The sequence below is a fragment of the Eretmochelys imbricata genome, chromosome 1 (assembly GCF_965152235.1).
Source record: "Eretmochelys imbricata isolate rEreImb1 chromosome 1, rEreImb1.hap1, whole genome shotgun sequence".
Lineage (NCBI taxonomy): Eukaryota > Metazoa > Chordata > Testudines > Cheloniidae > Eretmochelys > Eretmochelys imbricata.
This window is the reverse complement of record NC_135572.1, coordinates 354,703,357-354,725,140: the sequence shown is the minus strand read 5'-3', so window position 1 is coordinate 354,725,140 and position 21,784 is coordinate 354,703,357. Positions and strand designations below refer to the sequence as shown.

The window sequence follows — 21,784 nt, the reverse complement described above, 5'->3', positions numbered from 1 at the left end:
CCCTATCCGTGTTAACAATCCGGTTTTTACTTTTCACCTGACCCTTCTTAGGTTTCCTCAAAGTTTCTTCTTTTGCAATGAAAATAAAACAAACTTCCTTCACCTGCGTTCAGAACTGCGATTCCGCAGACCTGGCCCCATCTCTCCTGCTGGTATCCCGTCTATGGGACAGCGACAAGCACGGCGGCTCGTATCCCAGACGGGTCTGACAAGGGCCTTATATTTGAACTGAATGACAGCAGTGATTAGTACTTATTCTTTGCAACCAGCTAATCAATGCTCACAACACCCTTGTTACACTTGGAAAACTGAGGCTCGGAAAGATTAAAGGCCACATTTTCAAAAGTATCTTCTATATTTGGGGTCCCAATTATAAACACAGCTTGATTTTCAGTGCTGATGCGCACTTACAATTGACTTCAACTTATTCAGGGGCCTACATTTAAATTTAGGGGCCTAACTTTAGGCACCCAGGTTTGAAAATGTGGTCTGGGTAATATCACTTATCCATCGGTGAAATGCAGCTGCATCTGAGGTGGAGCATGACGGACAGTCTGGCAGTGTCTAGGGGCCATACAAAGGCACAAGGGTCTGGGGAAGAATTCCCTGGGCACAGAAGTATGTGTAGAGGGCTCAGTGTATGCCTGACCTACATTGCCCAATGCTACTCCCCCTCATAAACCCCAGGGCAGGGGCAGGTTAGGGGCACAAGGGGATGGTGTCAGGGATGAGAGGGGGAGTGCTACTGGGGATTCCGGATTGCTGTGCAGACCATAGGCAGCCCTGGGGAAGCTGCTGTACAGAAGCAGAGACGTTTGCTTTCACTTACAATCTAGTCTCGTCAGCAGCTCAGAATCCGGAGGGCACAAAGGTGGTATATATACACCCTCTCCATGAGCAACACCTTTCGAGAAGCACAGCCTAGAATCTAGCCCTTCGCATCTATAATCATGACAGGAATATGGCGCTAGCTCTCCCAGCCTTCTGTGATCATAAACGCAGCAAAGAAAACAAAAATCCCCAAATCTCTATAGAATTTTAAAAGGGCCAGAATGCAGCCCAGATCTGTACACAGAAACCACCATACTCACTACTGAAAAAATAAACACTTATACAAGCTCCCATACTTGTGGGTCCCTCCATGTGATTACAGACATTTAGAGTTAAACCAAACCTTTTTGCATAACCATCCCTTATATTTCTATAACCCCTTACCTAGAAGACATGGGCCCCAAGAGACTTTACAGAGTGCCTATAAAGAAGAAATACGGCTGTTTGGGGGTTGAAGCAACAGACACATTTCTCAGCTCCAATGACACTGCAGAACAGCTGAGGTGGGAAAACAAACTCTTCTCCAGCCGAAATTGCAAGAGGCCAGAATGTAAATATCCTCTAGAGGGATACGACAAGACACTGCTGCTAACATTTGTTCTCTTATGGAACACACAAAAGGCCCTTTAACTATTTCATGTGGTTGGAGGGTGGATTTATGTCCTATCAGAAAGACAAATGAGAAATCTTCAGTTTATGGCCTTATGCCCTAAATTTATCCTCTCTGGTGAGAACTGGGTATAAAATGCCACATTCCCCGAATGCGACTTAGCATTTAGATTATATTAAATCAAGCTTTTACAAAACCTAAGGCCAGTAGCGATGTTTCAATGAAATTTAAAATAAAACCCAGCTGAAGTAGTTTTCTTTTAAAATAAATATATACTCCTGTGCAATACACTGAACTGGGGGTGTGTGTGTGTGAGACCCACTAGTGGCTAACACACGTCAAGAATAAGAGCTTCCTACTTCACCACCGATGGAGTTTCTCCTTCAACTCAAGTGGCATTTTGTGTTGAAGTTCCAGTGTTTTCCACTTGCTGATTGCCTTAGTGGCACGGTAAGTGTCTATCTACATGGGAGCATCATGCTAGTGCATGAGAGTCTCAGAGGGAGACCTATCCATTGGTTTTTGAGTGAAATGTAACAACTAAACAAAGCGCATAAACGATAAAAAGTAAGTTAGCTTTTAAACATTTGTTCAGTTTTATTGGTCTCAGGTGTTATTAGTAGGGCAGGTGAGGAAATGTGTTTATTATATGACAGCGTCCCCTTCAACCCGAATGGGAGGACTGAAAATGTAGGGCCAAATCTTGGCTCGTGCAACCACATTGACTTCAGTGGAGTTGCAACCCTTTTCACAAGAGCTGAATTTGTGCTGGACACCAGTTGTATAACTAAGCCATATGACTGACACACTGATTGCTCTGCTCCCACCTCAGACTCATTTGGAGCAGCTGCTTGGTGGTGGCCCTGTTTAATTACTCAGCAAGCCGATTTATCCTGGCTTGAGAACAATCTGAGGGCAGCTCATGGTCATGGATCCAAGCCACGTAAGGACCAGAGATTAGTGTTTTCTTCCTCTGGGGTAACAATTTGTCAATCAACATGAAACAGGCTTATCTGTGTGTCCTCCAGCATTCCCAGCAGCTGGTGGGTTACTCACTCCCTTCCCATGTTGGACTGGAAGACAAATTCATATTTTGTGGAAGAATGTAATATTTATTCAGACTTAAGGGACATAAGACCAGTGCCTGGACATTAATCAGGTGGCACATTAGATAGACAGATAGCTAGACACATAGATAGATAAAGGGATTCACTACTGGATTGGTAAAGGATTTTTTGCCCATCGAGCCGTGGCTACATTAGGCTCATCTCTCTGCTTGGCTAGTACTGCAATCTCCAAGCCTGGTTGCGTTCTTAAGGTGTACCTGTCCCTCTCCCACTTGTGTATTCTGTGCTTGTACAGCACCTAGCACAGTGAGGTTCTTGTCCACGTCTAGGGCGCCCAGGTGCTGCAGCACTACAAGTGATAAGAAGGTGCCATTTTTACACTGTCACCTGTCACAACAGAGCTTCACTTTTAAACCTTCCAACGAACTCTTGTGAACAAGTAGTGTAAAGGGCTGGTGAGCGTGAGTGGGCCACCACCCTCGTGGGAAGTGTTTCGCAGCCTTTCTGATACCAGGGACAGTGCTTAATTTGTGCCAGGGCTGAGTGCTGGCATCACTAGGCCTGGCACTTCTGGGCCTGCTGTGTCAGTTCTGAATGTAAACAAAGTGCTGGAGCCCCAGCACCTCTTTCATTACAAATTAAGCGCTGACCAAGGCCCGGCTTGCTGCCTTCGGGGAGATCGCGGGGACGGGCACCCGTCCACAGACCGGTCATTGAGAAACACTGCTCTGGGAACGTAATCAGCACTGTTCAGCTGTGCGTCGCAAACCTTCTACTGTCAACAATGGGCCTTCCGTAGCTTGGGTAGGAGCAACCCGAGCTTTTTGGAGCAGGATAGTCTTGAAGTGAGTTCTATCCCTGCCCTGGCCATGAAGGTCCAAGTGGCCACAGTGACAATGATGAACTTCTAGGTGGGTGCGTGCAGCACAATGCCAGCCGTGAAGTCTCAGGTGACGAGGGATTTGTTATCACATCAATTTCAAGTCACCAGACTTTTGTTCTTGAGGATGAAGCACTGTCTGTGGCAATCAGCCTGCAGCCCTGCCCCTACTGATGGGAATTAGGAGAAAGAGTGCAAGGTCAGCCCATTCCCTGAGGTGCTATCTCAAAAATATCATTGCAAATACCCCTGGCGATTATTGGTTAGAGAACATGCAACAGTGACATCATGCAAAGCTCGTTTTAGGAGAGCTTGTCACAAAGTCTAAGGAAAATGTTTGTTGGCTCAGGTGTGCAAATCACACGCTTTATTTTCTTCTCCAAACAAACAAACAAACATATCTGTCCCTGGGAAATGGTTTTGATTAATTTATTTGCAGCATTATCTCTGCCTCTGTGCTCAGAATGGACATGAATAACAGCCCCTGAAAGGAAGGGTCCTTGAGAAAGTATAGTTGGAAAACCACAATATATAGGAAGTGGGGCTGAGTGACAATCTCTCATTGCTGATCATGAAGGGGCTTCTGGTTTTTGGTGTTCTTTTGGCTGCTGCCTTCAGCCAAAAGCTCTTTGTGGGGTGAGTACAGAGGGACTCAGGGGACTGGTTATGAGCTTGAAAGCATTTACCCATATGCCTGAACCAGCCTGTGTAGGAAGTGTTTATTTCCTGATCACTACTTGGTGGTCTTTGTGGTCTCACTCCATTTCCTAGTGGGCAGGTGTCCACACTGCCCTGTCGGTCTCATCAAAAAAGCCAAGATCTGAAGGCACCATGGAGAACCCACTATCCTCTCCCCATAGAAGTGGAACCTCCAGATCCTGTCTGAAGCACACTGGCAGAACGATGTATGGATGTTTGCACTCCCCTGGCCTGTGCTGTATTTTTCCTTGAGGTAAACAGACAATTGAAATCTCCAGGGATATATATTGGTCAGCTTTCCCCAGCACTAAAAAAGGACAATGACATGAGCTTCCCCCACACCTCCCTCTGATGGTTTTGAGCTAGTAAAAGGCTTTGGGTGGAGGATTATCAAACAATGTTTCTGACTCTGAATGTAGGGAACAATTTTGTACTTGCTACAGATGGAATAGGCAATAGATTAGATGACCCATTAGGTTTTTTCCACCTCTAATTTTTCCGGCCTAGTATGGCAGACCTACCTCAGGACTTCAGTGGGAGCATTCTCTGAGTAAGGACTGAATAGAGACTTCTGGGAAACTGAAGAAACAAAGATCTGTCCACATGGCCTCTGAAGCCTGAAGGACCCTTCTAATGGTTCTTCTGATGGCAATACCTAGGTTTGCTTTCTCAGGTAAATAAAAGTTTATATACTCAAAGGCTCTTCTTATGTGTTTTGCACATGCAATGCTGGAGTGGGCAAGGTGTTTTCTAAAATACCTTTTTCCTGGCCATGTCATTCAGATTTAATTTGGAACTGAGATCCTCTAAGAACGATTTGGAACTAATATCTTCTTTTAGGATAATAGAAATTAGAAATGAAAAAGACGTATGGAAAACACCCTTAGATAATCTAGTCCATCTCCTGGCAGAAGCATAATTATTCCCTTCAGTGTAATCTCCAGTGTTTCACAAAGTCCAGTTTTAAATATCTGGAAAAATGAGGTTTCCACCACTTTCCCCTGGGAGATTATTAAGAAGACATGATTTAATTTATCATGACATCTGTGTGTCATGAGATCTCATTGGCTGTTTTGAATCAGCCTGGTTTTTTCTACGTGCCCTTTAAAGATAATCTGAAATAACTCCCAAAATATTCTAGCCAAGCAAAGTTACGATGGCTGATTTGTGATTAACCTTGTTGTCCAAGTCCTAGTAGATGTCAGCCTCCTGATAGATACTTTCTAGCTTTCTGGGAAGGTCTCATGACAAAAGCAAGGATTTCAATGTCCATTTGAACTGTATCAGTCCTGGGCCATGAGGGTATGTTGTGATCACTTTTCTTAGAAATTTAGCCAAATTGTGAGTTCGACTGTAAAAACTGAATGTAAGTTCATAAGATGTCACAATAACTGGTAACAAAGAATGTTGATGGGAAAAGGTATGGAAGGGAGACAGACTGAATTAGTCCAAACCAACAGGACTCCTGATATAACTCAAGGACTGTGTGAAGATCTTGCTTGGTAAACAAGAAAAGTGTAGAACCAGATCCCAACGGACCAAAATTGTTGTGTTGGAAACTAGGCCTCGTTGGTGGACAAAATGAAGGGGATGGACACCACACCCTTTGTGGGGCCTTAAAGAAAGACTTAGAGAGAAGAATTGGCTATTGGAGCGAGCTTCACCATCATGGCTGCCACCTCTGGGACCCTGGGCCTTCGTCATCCTAATCCTGAGGGACGTCCTGACCGGCCGGGGCCAGAGAGAGGACCCAGATGACATCACCACCTCTACTAGTTGAATTCCAAACACCACCTGGGATGAAACAGGACTGGACTTTAACAAGAGCAACAATATCTCAACTGCAGCCCATCTCCACTAACTTCTTCTTTCCCCAAAAGGACAGTTATCACCATCTTTGATACCATCTAAGAGACAGTCAAACAAGGGGACTTTTCTTTCTAAAAACACTCTCCAGCTAACTGGAAAGGGAACAAGGGATGTTGTTAAAATGAAAGCCTTACTTAATACTTTACTTGTCGAAGGCTTTAACTCTTTTTCCTTCTTTTCTGTATCTTTATCTTTTCTGTATCTTTATTATATTTATTCTGTATCTTTATTACAGTGAAAAGGATTTTTAATTATGTGTTTGCCCACTGCAGAGGTGAAAGTAAGCTGGTACAGGCTGGTATGGCGTACCAGTAAGAAAGTGGCCACTGGTACGGGCCGGTACACAGCTGACCTTAAACCAACAGGGCCTCTGACAGGGGTGCAAAAGGGGCAGCTGCCCCGGGGCCTGGTGATTTAAAGGGCCTAAGGCTCCGGCCGCTGGCACGGTAGAGGCCGGAGCCCCGGATGGCACGGGCCGGGCAGTGCTGAAGGACTGGCTGAGGGGGGTCTGCCTGCAGCCCCACCCCTTCTGACAGAGGCCACGCCTCTTCGGTGGGCCCAGAGCCGCCCCACCCCCTTGTCCAGGAGCCCGGCCACCCTACACCCTTTAAGTTACTTTCACCCCTATTGCCCAGTAACAGGCCCACAGACAGGGGGGAGGGGAAGAAAGGGGGCAATTGCCCAGGGGCCCGGCCAATTTAAAAGGGCCCAGGCAGGCCGCAAAGCTCCTAGGTGCATGGGACTGCTCTGGACCATGCGCTTTGTGGGGCCCTCTGTGCCAGCGCGACTGGCCAGCACGGTCGGTCCCAGAAGTGATGGATTCATCACTTCCACCCGGGCCCAGCCCCTCCAGGAATGGCCCTGGGTCCCAGAATTGCTGTCTCTGTATACCAAACTCCAAACTTTGTTTAACACTGTTAATGTTGGACAGTGACGAGGTTATCTTAACACCTTTGGCCCATTTATTCCATCTAAATTAATACAGCAGGTGTCCCCAGCAACTGTTTTCTCTCCCATCACAGCCCTCTTGGTCCCCATGCCAGACCTCTAATCTGCTTGTAACATTTTAAAACTTCTGTACATGCCTTAACTCCTAAACCTCCAGACCTCCTCACATCAAATTCCACTGTAAACTTCAGCACACCACTCTGATATCCTGGCTATTAGCCCATCTGATCTGTTGCTGGCTTGTTGTCATCATTCGCAAATACCTTCTGTCTGTTCTTGTTGCTTTGTCTTCACCAGAGATCAGGTTCTCCGCATCAGGGCCAGCAATGAAGAGCAGATTGTATTACTCAGGGAACTAGAAGAGCTGGAAGACCTTCAGGTAAGAACTGAGGTAGACACTCTCTGTAAATGAGCTAAGCCACACCGCCTTGGGCTGTGATCTCCTCTACTGTCAGGTGGTAGGAGGGTCAGAACTTCCTCATACTTGAATAAGAGGCATCCCTAGAAAAGCCAGAGCACTGCAGGAAGTTGGTGATTCTGTCGACAGCAGCCTTGCCCCCTCTATCAATGTCCTGATCCAATGCCTGAGCATGCACTTAAGGGCAACATGATGTAGCAAGTGCTGTCTTAACAGATTTAAAGAGGAGATCCTGGCCACTTGTGGTTACTAAAGACCTATTGTCACTTTTCTCAAGAGCTGGGGAACACATACCAGCGTTTTACCAGGTAATTCAATTCCGCAGTCTCGAATTCCCCCTCCTAACTGAGGTATTATTTATTCTTCAGCACTTTAAAATCTCAGTTGTGCAGTGTTTAGAGCTGGACTAATGCTGCCCAAATGATTTTGAATCTCAGAATCAATTTGCTTCTTCTGTGTTGACCCTTTTTCATGTTGGCTTCCTCAGACTATTCTAGCAGACAAGTTTACGGGCTGGAGCAGCAATGTATGAGCAAATATTGCAGAATATTCGTACAAAGCAGATTTTAAATTTGGAATTATGAGCATTTGCACTGAAAACCTGATTTGAAGAGTTAAATTAATCCAATCGGGGAACAGAAACAACACCGAGTGGCCTGTATGTCCATTTAAAACAACTCAAGTCACAAATAGTGACTATTCAAAGTAACCTTCAGAGCAAATGACTGAGAAGTGACTCATAGGCCAAGATATGCTTATATAAAACATCCATCGAATAATAGTGAATGAGGAACAAATTTGTAAAAATCTTGATCTGTTCATGAGCAATTTGCAATTGGAAAAAAAGGGCTAAAGTAAATGAATAAATTATTTGCAATGAGTAATTCACCCAGCTCTGGTAGTGTTGCTGTGTTCTGTTAAACAGCTGCCATGTTCCACCTTAGAGGTGGCTGCATTTCAGTGGCAGCTGAAGTCATTCTTGTGTGTGTATATATATATTTATATAGTGCCTTTTATCCTTAAGGATCCCAAAGTGGTATACACACACACACACATACACCCCACTTTGGGATCCTTAAGGATAAAAGGCACTATATAAATACAAGATATTATTATAATATTATTAACTAACATCACTGATTGTGTTAACCAAATTCACTTGTTCTGCAGTGTCTGGAGAGCTCTAGGTAGAGCAATACAGAGCCTTGGATGACGCTAACCTTACTTTTCTTTTCTAAATCAGATTGACTATTGGCTTAGCCCCACCAAGCCTGGTCTCCCAGTGGATGTGAGAGTCCCCTTCCATAGCCTCCAAGCAGTCAAAGTCTTGCTGGAGTCTAACACCATTCCGTATACAATCACAGTAGATGATGTGCAGGTAAGGACTCCTGCAGCGTATATGGCCATGTGCAAGAAAGGAACATCACCACCCTGGATGTGGTCTGAACTGGGTGTGAGTTAGGTGAGGAAAGACAGACAGAATAAGAAAAATGATGAGTTGGATGATGAGTTTTTGGGGGAGGTTCAGCAAAGAGGACAAGGGAGTGAATGAGATGGAACTACCATCTCATCCCTGAAACTAGCCCCTCCAGGTCCAGGGTCTAGAGTACATCCCCAGGATATTGGGAGGGAAGCTGCTGTCCTTGCTGTTCTTGCTCTGTTGATATGTGAAGGCCTTCATTCTTCCAGCACTTTTCATGAGCATTAAATTCTTTAACACCTTTTTGTAGAGTGGAGATTTGATCTGAAGGGCAATTGAACACTGAGTTTTAAACTGAATGTTTAAAGATGTTCTTTGTATATACATGTACTAGTTTAGTGAATGTGATAGCGCCCACTAGTGGTTGACCTCACTGACTATAACAGCTTACTAGATAGGCCTGAAGGAGGTGATCCCTGAGCTTAACTGCTAGGGGCTTGTGCCTCTAATACTAAAGGGCTCAGGTTCAGTTCCCTCTGGTGTTTGTATATGTGGGGCCATAATACGTTCCATGTGAAAAAACATACAAATGCTCCCCTCTTCCCTGTATATGGTTGTGTGGTTTTTTTTTTCCAAAGGAATTACTGGATGAAGAAAAAGAGGCCATGATGGTGTCCAGGAAGTTCGAGAGAAGCAGCAACAGCTTCAACTTCTCTTCCTACCACACCATTGAAGAGGTACTTTCCTTTGCAGAGTGTTCTCTTCGTTTCCTTTGGGGAATGTGCTCGGATGGTAAGGCCATATTGTGGCCGGTTCTGTGGCTCTAAATACGGAATCATGCTGTAGGCGTTTAGTGGAGAATGTTGTTGGGAGATCCTCTCAGAGAGGGTTATGCTGAAGAGATCCTCTTCTTCTAGGTCCCTTCTCCCCAGACTGGAAGCAAAACTTCCAGCCAGGAGACCCAACAATCATTCCTTAATGCCTTTGTATCTAGCTACTTATTCTCCCAGCAGTTACCTTCTCTGCTGAGAGACCCATTTCGCCTCATCTGTGGATCCAAAGTTCAGATGTAATCAGAGCACCGGCTTCATGGTGGATGATGGAAGTTTGTGTGATATCAGGTGTTCTCAACAATTGTCATACAGTGGTCCACAGAGGCCTCCTGGAATCCTTCAAACTGGCTCCCATTGTTGTTGTGTGGGAGGACCCAGGGGAATTAATACAATGGTGTAGGGGGGCTTCTGGCATCCAGGAATAAGAGGCAAAGCAAATCTAGTCTAGTGGAAGACCCTTGGTGTGTAAAATACCAGGGGCTCAATGTCTGTAGGCAACTGCTGCTCACCACACAGGGGCTGAGAACCCCGTGTTACCTGAGAACAAAGAATGAAAACTGTGACATACTGGGGTACAATTCAATGCAGTGTGGGGCTGTGTCACCCCTGCCCTGCAGCCTTGCATGCCTTACAATGCCTTGCTGAAGTAGCTCTCACCTGGGCTGCTCACAAACAGCCTTCCAACATGCAAGTCAACCCCTGAGTGTCTATGTGTAACTGCAGCTTGCCAGCCATACTCTGGCCCTCACCAGCCTGGGTTATACTGCAGGATGACCCCGACATACCCCCCAGTCCCAGATTTTTGCCCATAAATGTATGTCCTGTGTGTCCCAGCCCACTCCTGGACAGTAGAAATATTTTAAGCCCATTATTCCTTTAAAGGCATAGTATGCCAGTGTATTGTCTTAAATGGAGTTACCCAGACACTTCATCTTAAACACATTGCATTAGATAAAACAGTAAAACTACAAAGGTTTATTTACTACAAAGAGATAGATTTTAAGTGAGTACAAGTAATGAGGTGTAACAGGCAGAAATGTTTACAAGAAAAATAAAGATAAAATGCTAGCTAGTGCCTAACTTAACAAATTATATTAGATTCAAGCAAAAATTCTCGCCACATGCTTCCAGCAAGGTTAGTGTCCAAACTCATCAGGTCAGGGTCCCCACCCCAAAGTCCAAAGGCTGTTTCCTTTTGTCTTCTCAAGGGCAAAGAATGCGATGGGCAGAGAGGGGGTGTGTGTTAGGGTGTTTGTCTCTCCTTTTATAGTTTCAGTCCCCCACTTGAAAAACATTTTCAGCTGGCACTAGGAGACAATAAGTCTGTGTGGAAGGATGTTCCCTGCTGTTTTTTCCCACTTGTTTGCGCTTCCTTTGTTTTTCCTTCCTATGTGATGATTCTGTTTACTGTTTAAATGCAAATTAAGGCAAACATACACTCCTTTGGTCAAGATAGGCCTGTTTGACCAGTTTGATGCTCTGTGAGTTTTGAACATCATACAGGGAAATCTTATAACTTCACACACAATGTTGCCACACGTATTTTATCAGGACGATACTGGCCAGCAAATTACGAGTTTTCCAACTATATCTTACAAGGCATACCGTATACAAAGATGATTACAAGGGTGTGTAAGGTGTGAATGCCGGGGTGTATTCTGTCACAGAAACCCACAAGGCCAGTTTAACGTGCATGTGCTGACAACTCTTCCTTTTAGATCTACAGCTGGATGGACAATCTTGTGGCTGAAAATCCAGACCTGGTTAGCAAAATTCAGATCGGGCAGAGTTATGAAAAGCGACCTCTTTATGTGCTAAAGGTAGGTAGTGCACGTAATGTTAATCATTCAGTATGACAACAAAGCGCCTCAGAACGAGTAATCCCATGGGAATCAACAGAACCTACACACGTGCTTCAAGTTAAGCATGAACTTTAGTGCTCTGCGGCATTGGCACCAACAGCTGCAGGGAAATGTATTCATACCACACAGTGGATGGTACATCCATCCTTTCCCTCACTCAGATAGCTCACTAGCACAATTTAAGAATTTCTAGCAAAGGCAGAGAGTTAACATGACATAGATTCTGGAGCAGTCTGTCCACAGGCTAAAGCTTTACTAGGGGGAGGGGGAGCAGCAATGGATGGTATGTAATGAGGAGCAATGGAGAGACATAACAGGCTGCTGAAGCCCTTTTTCTTAAAATCACTTTGGCGGATATGTCAGATATGTGTTAGATGTGATTTAAGACCCTGAATTGATAAAAGAATCTCTGGGTTTTATAATCATCAAGAGACTAGGGAAGAGTTACTAAAATTACAGCTGACTTTTACTGAGAAATTAATTCAGTCGAGTTCAGAAGAAACTGCACCAGCAATCCAGAGAGGGAGGGATTATCTGATACCTGGTTCCATAAAATCTCGCCAGCCAGATATTAAATTATAGGCATTTACACTATCAGAGCAAACACCTGACTCTGTCAGTAACACATGTGCATAAGTGCACGTACCAGCCGATGCCTAGACTGTGGTTAATATAGGCATGTTCTGTTTGCTGACTTCTCCTGCAGTTCAGCACAGGAGGAGTTAACCGTCCTGCAATCTGGATTGATACTGGCATTCACTCTCGAGAGTGGATCACCCAGGCGACTGGAGTGTGGACTGCCAATAAGGTAATCATAGAACCATAGACATGTAGGGCTGAAAGGGACCTCAAGAGGTCGTGTAGAACAGCCCTCTGGCACTGCGGCAGGATTATTTATACCCGGTGGGATTTAGTAATACTAAATATATTTAATGCCCAATGAGCTGAGATATGGCAGGTTCAGTCTGAGGGTCACTGAGAACAGGGCAGATTAATAAACTTTTCACAATTACAGCGCTGGATGGGACCAATCTCTAGGGGTGAGAGGACATAACTGACCTGCAATCTCGTTCACTCTCCATATCCCACTTGATCTCTTTGCAGAGATGGCAGACAAATGGGTAAATTAGCACCTGCTGGTGATTTGGCGATGTGGACCTTTGTCCACTAGAAAGTGGACTGAGACCCACCAGCTGATTCATAGATTAATAGAGAATAATGCCAGAAGAGACCATTAGATCAGCTCATCTGGCCTTCTGTATATCACAGGCTGTTAAATTGCACCAAGTTGCCCCTGTATTGAGTCCAAAAGCTTGTGCTGGACTAAAGCATAACTTGCGTTTAGATAAATCATCTCTTCCACAAAGGCAACCAGTCTTGATCTGAAGATATCAAGAGATGGAGAATCCACCACTTCCCTTGGTAGCTTGTCCCAATGGTTAGTCCCCATCACTGTTAAAAATGTGGGACTAATTTCTAATGTGAATTTGTCAGAAGCTGGGAATGAGCGACAGGGGATGGATCACTTGGCGATTACCTGTTCTGTTCATTCCCTCTGGGGCACCTGTCGGAAGACAGGGTATTGGGTTAGGTGGACCTTTTGTCTGACTCAGTAGGGCCATTCTTATGTTCTTATGTCTGGCTTCAGCTTCCAGAGAACAGTTCCAGACAACGATTCTGCCATTCTCCTAATGTTATGCCTAATCTCATATAATCACTCTGTTTTGCACTGTTACCCTTAATAGATCAGCTCCAGTTAGTTGTTAGGACCTCACCCTGTGAAAAATGAGAATTCAGGGTAATTCAGACCTTCTCTCCATGTAGATAGCCACTGAATATGGCAAGGATGCCTCGCTGACTGCCATCCTGGACACCATAGACATCTTCTTTGAGATAGTCACCAATCCCGATGGGTTTGCCTATACACACAGCACAGTAAGTGCCTCTGGGGGAAGGAGGAAAGAGCGGAGAGAAGAGGAGTTCTCACTGCTTGGCTGCATGATGAGTACACGCAGGGCTGCCTTCAGGGACCAGCCATCTCAGGCCCTTCTTGGGGCATCGTGGTTTTTTTGGGCGGGGTGGGTATCTTTGTGGTACTGCGCTGAGCCAGTGACCCATCTGCAAGCCCTGTGTATCTCCTTCCCACTGCATCAAGCCTTCTCTTTGGTTTCTGCCTGTTGAGGTGAAAGCTGTGCAGAAGAGCAACCGAGCCGAATTAGGTCTGTGGGCTACATTTTGCCCACCCCTGCTTTAAACAAGGGGTGATCCCAGGTTCATTTGGGATGTCAGGACCAAAATATTTGGGGCTGCTCCAGAAAAAGCTCTGGCTGCAGCCTCTCTGAGGCATACTGGCTAGAGTCCCCAAGTGCGGTAACGACTTTACAGTCCAAACCGCATCACATTGGTTCAACTGCAAACTTTACACCCTTCTGCCTCTGTGGTGTAATAACTGAGCAATGATGCAAATGACTTGAGACCCAACTGTCAGCATCTTTCCATTAATCAAACCACATGGTTCCCCCTTGTGCTTGCTCTTAGAACCGCATGTGGCGGAAGACCCGGTCCATCAATGCAGGATCTTCCTGCCGTGGCGTGGACCCCAACAGGAACTGGGATGCTGGCTTCGGAGGTACAGAATGGCCATGGACATGTCAGATAGTTATTCATTCCTAATGTCTGTCTTTTTACTGTGAACACATAGAGTCAGAGAATCATAGGACTGGAAGGGACCTCGAGAGGTCCTGCAGTCCAGTCCCCTGCACTCGGTACAGGACGTGCTTTGGGATTATCAGCAGAGCTCACAAGGCTCCTTATATTAGAGACATGAAATATGTATTTATTATTCTGTTACACTGGAGTAGCAAGTTCTGCTGTGTCCAGGAAATGGAATCATCTGCTCAGCTGTCTGTCTGACAGGAAGTCATTATTACATAGGCACCGACTCTGTGGGTGCTGCGGGGCTGACGCACCCATGGAAAAATAATAGTGGGTGCTCAGCTCCCACCGGCAGCTCCCCCGATCAGCTCCTCTGCCCCCCAGCAACTCAGAAAGATGGCACCTCTGATCATTAGTGTTGCCAACTTTCCAATTTTTCAAAACTGGACACTGCAGGCCCCTCCGGTCACTCCCCCGTCACTCTCTTGCTCTCCACTTCTCCGGGACTCACCTGCCACCTTCAGACCTGGCTGGGAGGAGCTGACAAGGAGCCTGCCCGCCTAATTGGGGTACAGAGGAGTGGAGGGGGGTGTCAGTCCCCAGAGCAAGGGGCCGGAAAGAGCTGGGGCTCTGGGAGGCTGAGAAGCCCCACTGCGCCATCGTGGGCAGCGAGCCCGGCTGCCAGGCATGCTCCTCAAACACTGCGCGCTGTCAGGATCTCTCCCCCTGGCAGCACCGGTACCTATCCCTCGCCGGAGCTGGGAGCCAGTTCCTCAGATTAAGCTTCTCTCCATTAGCTGAGCTCCTCCAGCTGCAGGTATTCTTCCTGCCCTCCTGGCGGTGGAGGCAGGTTACTGCGGTAACCGGATTTTTGGTGTCCAGTCAGCAGTACTGACCGGACACTGCACAGGTCCCCTTTCAACCGAACTTTCTGGTAGAAACCCAGACACCTGGCAACCCTAGAATATGGATTCTCTACTCAATTTGTTCTTAAAACCACGTACTAGTATATGCTACATATGAGTTACCTAGATCAGTGGTTCTCAAAGCCGGTCCGCCACTTGTTCAGGGAAAGCCCCTGGCACGCCGGACCGGTTTGTTTACCTGCCGCATCCGCTGGTTTGGCCGATCGCGGCTGCCACTGGCTGCGGTTCACCGCTGCTGGCCAATGGGGGCTGCAGGAAGCGGAGCAGGCCAAGGGACGTGCTGGCCGCCCTTCCCGCAGCCCCCATTGGCCTGGAGCAGCGAACTGCGGCCAGTGGGAGCCACGATCGGCTGAACCTGCGGATGCGGCAGGTAAACAAAGCGGCCCGGCGGGCCAGGGGCTTTCCCTGAACAAGCGGCGGACCGGCTTTGAGAACCACTGACCTAGATCACTACCTTAGTACTACAATAACACACAATTCTGCCACTGTTAGTGACTAATGCAATATTGCTTTATTTTGCAGGACTCACATAATCTTATTAATTACTGTTTAATGAAGGGAGTTTAGTGGAGTTACATTAGAGGTGAATCATCACTGCACAGTCTTGTTAAAATGCTGGAACATTGTCTGATGAAGTGACTCAGATTCCGGAGTGTTTGCAAATATCAATTAGAAACCTGAGACTTGTCCCATTTATTACTGAGGAAATAATCTTCAGTTACTTTGGGCTTTTTTCCCCTTAGAAAAACAAATGTTTTACTCACCCGTGCAAATGCACGCTTTTCACAAATCTGCTGTCTTTTCATTTGCCACCACATGTATTTCGTCACAGGCCCTGGTTCCAGTAGCAATCCCTGTGCAGAAACGTACCACGGACCTTACCCTCACTCTGAGAGTGAAGTGAAATCCATTGTGGACTTTGTCCTGAGCCATGGCAATGTGAAAGCCTTGCTCTCCATCCACAGCTATTCCCAGATGCTGTTGTTCCCCTATGGCTACAAGACAGAGCCTGCTCCTGACCATCAGGAACTGGTGAGAACAGCTCTCATGAGCAAATAGTGAGAGGGCTAAACCAGCTGTGTGCTAGGGACTGGTGGTTCTGGGGATTAGCTGGATACAAGGTACAGCTACACTGCAGTTGGGAGGTGTAGGTGTGAACTTTGATTAAGCTAGCATGTTAAAATAGCGGTGTGGCCACAGTGGCCCGGGTGGTGACCGCCCAAGCACAGCCCTGTCTGAGATCCTAGGTATCTACTCAGGGGTGCTATTTTTAGGGTGCGAGGCCTCAGCGGAGCTAGAACTCGTATGTCTACCCAAGCTGGGAATTGCACCTCCCAGCTGCAGTGCAGACATACCCATCGAGCCTAGCTTCAAAGCTGGACCCTGGGGGTGAGTGAAACTCATGGCCATCTGGGAACTGATTCTGAAACGGCTTGGCACTTTCAGCCTCTTCCTAATGGACAGGAATCCCTGTCGTCAAAAGCACCAGCCTGGTTGCACTCTCATCAGCCTGGCAACAGAACAAACGGGTCTGGAGGCTGAGCTTACCTCTCTGCCAGAGGGGTGCCCTCCCCGCTCCAGCTCAGCGCTCAGGCCCAGATCCACAAAGGTTTTTAGGCTCCTAATTTAATGGAAATTAGGAGCCTAAATACCTTTGTGGAGCTGGGTCTGAGCCACTTGGACAGGGCAGGGTGGGAGAAGCTGTCTATGATGCACCTCTTCTAAGGACAGATAGAGAACTTTGGTCTTCAGGGCTAGATTTCCTCTGGGGGGAATCCACTGACTCCTTGGACTGCTTCTGGGAGCAGTGGGCATCGTCCAGGGTTCTCTGCTTGTTCATCCCTGTGTGTTCATGTTTTGTCCCCATATTCTGTTCAATTTTGGGTTCTGTGGCCCCGCCCGCATCTGGGGGGTGGGGCCTTTCATTGCTTTGATGAGCTCCGCCCCCCCCATCCCAGGATTTAAATAGACTATTCCCATTCACTAAAAGTGTGTGAATGCTGCTATTCCATGAAGGGAGGGAAGAATTCAAGAACCTCTCAGCCATTCACCTCTTACTCTCTTGTTTGCAGAATGATCTAGCCAGAGAGGCAGTGGCTGCCTTAGCTGGATTACATGGGACTAAATACACCTATGGGAGCACGATTGACACCATCTGTAAGTGGTTTGTCTTCCAGGCAGGGATGGGCTGAAGAAGACCCATGTTCTTCTTCACTTTCCCTCTCCAAATAACTAATGATGCACGGTTCCCAGCAATATTATCTCAGACGGCACTATTGTGAACTGTCTGCCCACCACACATGCCTTCACTATAGTTGTACCCGTGAAGCACCAGGGCTCAGAATTTGTGCTGGGACCATGTGCATCTGGGTGACTTCCAGTTGCAAAGCCCCGCATTGCGGGGATGAACCAGGGCAGTTCCAAGGCATGTGGCTTTCTGTTCACACTGGGACTGAATGTTTGTAGATTGCACATATTCAGGGGGACCTGAGATGAAGACCAAGACCTGCAACCCGCAAGTACCGTGGATATTTGTGCCAGGCCTGTGATGTCTGTTGTGAGCAGATGAATGCAAAGCATTGCACACAGCACTGAAGGCTCAGAGCAATGATTTCTTGCAATCCCTTTACACCTTGTGTAAGCAGAGCCTGAAATTTTCCCGCTTTGTTCACATGGCAATCTTGGTTCCAACGCTATGTCCTGGGTTCTGTTTTTTCCAGACCGTGCTGATGGCATCACTGTCGACTGGAGCTACGACAACGGGATCAAGTACTCCTACACCTTTGAGCTGCGAGACACCGGCCGCTACGGCTTCCTCCTGCCAGCCAGCCAGATCATCCCCACCGCTGAAGAAACATGGCTGGCTCTAATGAAGATCATGGAGCACGTCCGGGACAATCCCTATTAATCTAACACATCATGAACAACAGCGGTCCGGGGCAGGTGGTTAAGCCAATGGATGGGGGTCAGTGTCACATTAAATAAAGGATTCGGCCTTGCATTAGATATTTACGCACTTTTTTTTCAGTTAGGAAGCTGGGAGTCTCCCAGAATCAGGCTCTATCTCCCAAAGGCTACTGAAGCCAAACCAGGAGATTTTAGGCACTAAAAGTCTGGTGGTGAAGCGGGGCTAAGACAGGCTCCTTGCGCCCCAAGCACCGACTCCGCAGCTCCCATTGGCTGGGAACTGTGGCTAAAGGGAGCTGTGGGCGTGGCGCTTGCAGGCGTGGCCAGCATGAGGAGCCCCCGCCCCTCCCCAAGGGGTCGGACATGGCAGCCGCTTCCGGGAGCAGTGTGGGGCCAGGGCAGGCAGAGAGCCTGCCTCGGCCCCGCTGCACCGCCAACCAGGAGCCGCCTGAGGTAAGCACCTGCCGGCCGGAGCCTGCACCCCGAACCCCCTCCCGCACCCCAACCCCAGCCCAGAGCCCAGAGCTTCCTGCCACACTCCGAACCCCTCAGCCCCAGCCCAGAGCCTGTACCCCAACCCCCTGGCCCAGCCCGGCGAAAGTGAGTGAGGGTGGGGGACAGCGAGCGACGGAGGGAGGGGGGATGCATAGGGTGGGGCCTTGGAGAAGGGGCGGGGCCTCAGGGAAGGGATGGGGCAGCAGGGAGTGGGGCAAGGGTGTTTGGGTTTGTGCGACTGGACAGTTGGGGACCCTACTTCCATAATGGCTGAGACCAGGTCAGGACTTAGGGAGACCTCATGTGGTGACAGTAGGAAGCACAGGCTGCTATTAAATCTGGGAGCTAGAGAGCCAAAGGGAGCCCTAAGGTCTGTCTGTGTCCACCAGCATCTAATTTCATTTACACTGATGTAAATATGGAGTAATGCCATGGAAGCAACCCCGCTGGAACTCTGGTAAGCATGCAGGAGGTAGGTGGCTAGAGCTCAGGGGTTCCCCTAATGTGGGCCTCTCACAGGGGAGGAGACGAATCACTCCAAAACACATCTGATACTGGGCACTCACCTTCCACTTGGGCTCTGCTATAGGATATGTCTGGACACAAAAGATTCTGTTGTGTTCCCCTGATCTCAGGGTGATCACTGAATAAGCACCAGGAAGTCTTTGTTAGCTGAATCGAGTAAGGCCTTCTGGAGCTGACCGTCATCAGAAGAATCATAGAATCATAGAAGATTAGGGTTGGAAGAGACCTCAGGAGGTCATCTGGTCCAACCTCCCGCTCAAAGCAGGACCAACCCCAACTAAATCATCCCAGCCAGGGCTTTGTCAAGCCGGGCCTTAAAAACCTCTAAGGATGGAAATTCCACCACCTCCCTAGGGAACCCATTCCAGTGTTTCACCACCCTCCTAGTGAAATAGTGTTTCCTAAGATCTAACCTAGACCTCCCCCACTGCAACTTGAGACCATTGCTCCTTGTTCTATCATCTGCTACCACTGAGAACAGCCTAGCTCCATCCTCTTTGGAACCCCCACTTCAGGTAGTTGAAGGCCGCAATCAAATCCCCCCTCACTCGTCTCTTCTGCAGGCTAAACAATCCCAGTTCCCTCAGCCTCTCCTTGTAAGTCTTGTGCCCCAGCCCCCTAATCATTTTTGTTGCCCTCCACTGGACTCTCTCCAATTTGTCCACAGCCTTTCTGTAGTGGGGAGCCCCAAACTGGACGCAATACTCCAGATGTGGCTCACCAGTGCTGAATAGAGGGGAATAATCACTTCCCTCGATCTGCTGGCAATGCTCCTACTAATGCAGCCCAATATGCTGTTAGCCTTCTTGGCAACAAGGGCACGCTGTTGACTCATATCCAGCTTCTCATCAACGGTAATCCCCAGGTCCTTTCCTGCAGAACTGCCGCTTAGCCAGTTGGTCCCCAGCCTGTAGCGGTGCATGGGATTCTTCACATGGGACTCTGCACTTGTCCTTGTTGAACCTCATCAGATTTCTTTGGCCCAATCCGTCTAGGTCACTCTGGACCCTATCCCTATCTTCCAGTGTATCTACCTCTCCCCCACAGCTTAGTGTCATGTGCGAACTTGCTGAGGGTGCAATCCATCCCATCATCCAGATCATTAATAAAGACGTTGAACAAAACCGGCCCCAGGACCGACCCCTGGGGCACTCTGCTTGATACTGGCTGCCAACTAGACATCAAGCCATCGATCACAGCCACAGAACTCAGGACCTGCCAGACTTGATCAGACCCAAGGGCCATTTAGCCCAGAACCCTGTCTCAAACAGTGACCAGTACCAGATGCTTCAAGGGAAAGTGCAAAAAACCCCTGTGTTATGATTGCAGCACCCACACAGAAAGCTAGAAACAAACCATACATACTTTTCCCAAAAGGTTGCAATTTGACACTATTTCTAAGAGGCTAGCACTCTAACACACAACAACCAAATGCAGAGAGAGACAAAGCAGGCTGCTTCCCAAGGCTGCGAGTCACAGATCAACCCACTTTGCTCCAGTCTGGCTCTTCTGTAGGCTGACTGAAGAGCCAGACCCAGACCACACACTTCCCTACAGGGCCCCCCAAGCCTCTGTGTTTGTGTGTGCGTGTGTGTGTGTGTGGACATGCAAGTTGCAACGGGACGTGTGTGTGTGTGTTTGTGTGTGTGTGTGTGCACACATGCAACTTGCAATGGGCTGGGTGTGTACTGGATGTGTGTTTGTGTCCGAGAGCTGCTGCCCTCTACTGGGAGAAACACAGTATCAGAGCTGACCAGGGCTTTTCAAGGAGCTGGCAGAACTAGTCCAGGGTTTGAAGCTGAAGGCTGCGATTTCTGTTACTGAATGCCACGCAGAGGCAATTTAGCTGCTGCCCATAGGGCCTGTCTGTATGTGGCCGTGGATTGAAAGTCAGGGCCGGCCTCAGGGGAGGGCAATCAGGGCAGTTGCGCCATCAGTTTCTGGGGGTGCCAAATCACTTTCTGGGGTGTGGGGGATGGGGAGCACCAAACTGGGGTGGGATTTTGGGCGATGCCAAAAATGTTTGGGGGACAAAACACCTGGGGCCAGCCTCGGTGACAGTGGCTGGATCCCATATGAAGCTGCGCTTGCACCACCATGGCACATGCTGCAAATAAAATGCAACTTCAGCACCCGAGATCCATGTCACTAAGCTGAGCAGGGCCAGGCCTGGCCCATACGTGTGCGACAGATCTCTGGCCACCCAGGACTTCACCCTCGTCACTGTACAGCAAAGAGCAAAAAGCAGATCTCCTATAACCCTAACAGTATGGGGCCAATGACACACCGCTGGGCTTTGTTGAGTCCCTAGTAAGTCAGCTACTCGGACTAATGGAGCGCTCCTTTAGCTGGTAGCAGTAGTAAGTCTCTGAGCCTCACTGTGAAGCCCTCAAGTAAAGAGTAAAACAACACAACATACACAAAGCCAGAACATTACATGGTAAGGCCGCCTCTTCCCCAGGGGGATCGTGTTGACTCCCCCTTTACCCCTTCATGGTCGGGGCAGATCACAGGTTCTTCCCCTCCTCCAGTTTAACAGGGAACCTCTATCCGCTACTCCGACTAACCCCTTCCACACACGGCCCCCTCTGCCCGCCCAATTGTCTGAACACCCTGTGCCTCCGAGCCGGCATGGTGCAGGAATGGGGGGCAGCCGTGTTTCCTCCTGTCTGCCTGCTGCAAGCAAGTGCTGGGGTTGCAAAGCGAGGGGCAGGGGGGGGTGCGTGGGGGGGAGGGGTGGATCTGTCATTCCATCCTATCACCCTGAGGTCCACCACAGCTTTGACAAATATTGCCACTTTTCCAGGTGGCACATTCCCTAGGCATCAATTAGGCAGGA

General features: G+C 48.0%; 1 protein-coding gene across 1 annotated transcript; it reads left to right on the top strand.

The window, feature by feature from the left end:
- Positions 1 to 3,959: 3,959 nt before the first annotated feature.
- Positions 3,960 to 17,926, top strand: LOC144259624 (carboxypeptidase A1-like). The gene is made up of 11 exons (XM_077807919.1): positions 3,960 to 4,024; positions 7,202 to 7,283; positions 8,566 to 8,700; positions 9,381 to 9,479; positions 11,294 to 11,395; positions 12,144 to 12,245; positions 13,262 to 13,372; positions 13,976 to 14,066; positions 15,851 to 16,050; positions 17,091 to 17,175; positions 17,739 to 17,926. Exons 1-11 carry the CDS (start codon positions 3,960 to 3,962, stop codon positions 17,924 to 17,926), a joined length of 1,260 nt encoding a protein of 419 aa, XP_077664045.1.
- Positions 17,927 to 21,784: the final 3,858 nt, after the last annotated feature.

Excerpts from the sequence above, each read along its gene's own strand:
- LOC144259624 (XM_077807919.1), top strand. The coding sequence starts at position 3,960 with ATGAAGGGGCTTCTGGTTTTTGGTGTTCTTTTGGCTGCTGCCTTCAGC. Across the intron at positions 7,284-8,565 it reads AAGAGCTGGAAGACCTTCAG|ATTGACTATTGGCTTAGCCC; the intron begins GTAAGAACTGAG and ends TTTCTAAATCAG. Across the intron at positions 11,396-12,143 it reads GACCTCTTTATGTGCTAAAG|TTCAGCACAGGAGGAGTTAA; the intron begins GTAGGTAGTGCA and ends CTTCTCCTGCAG.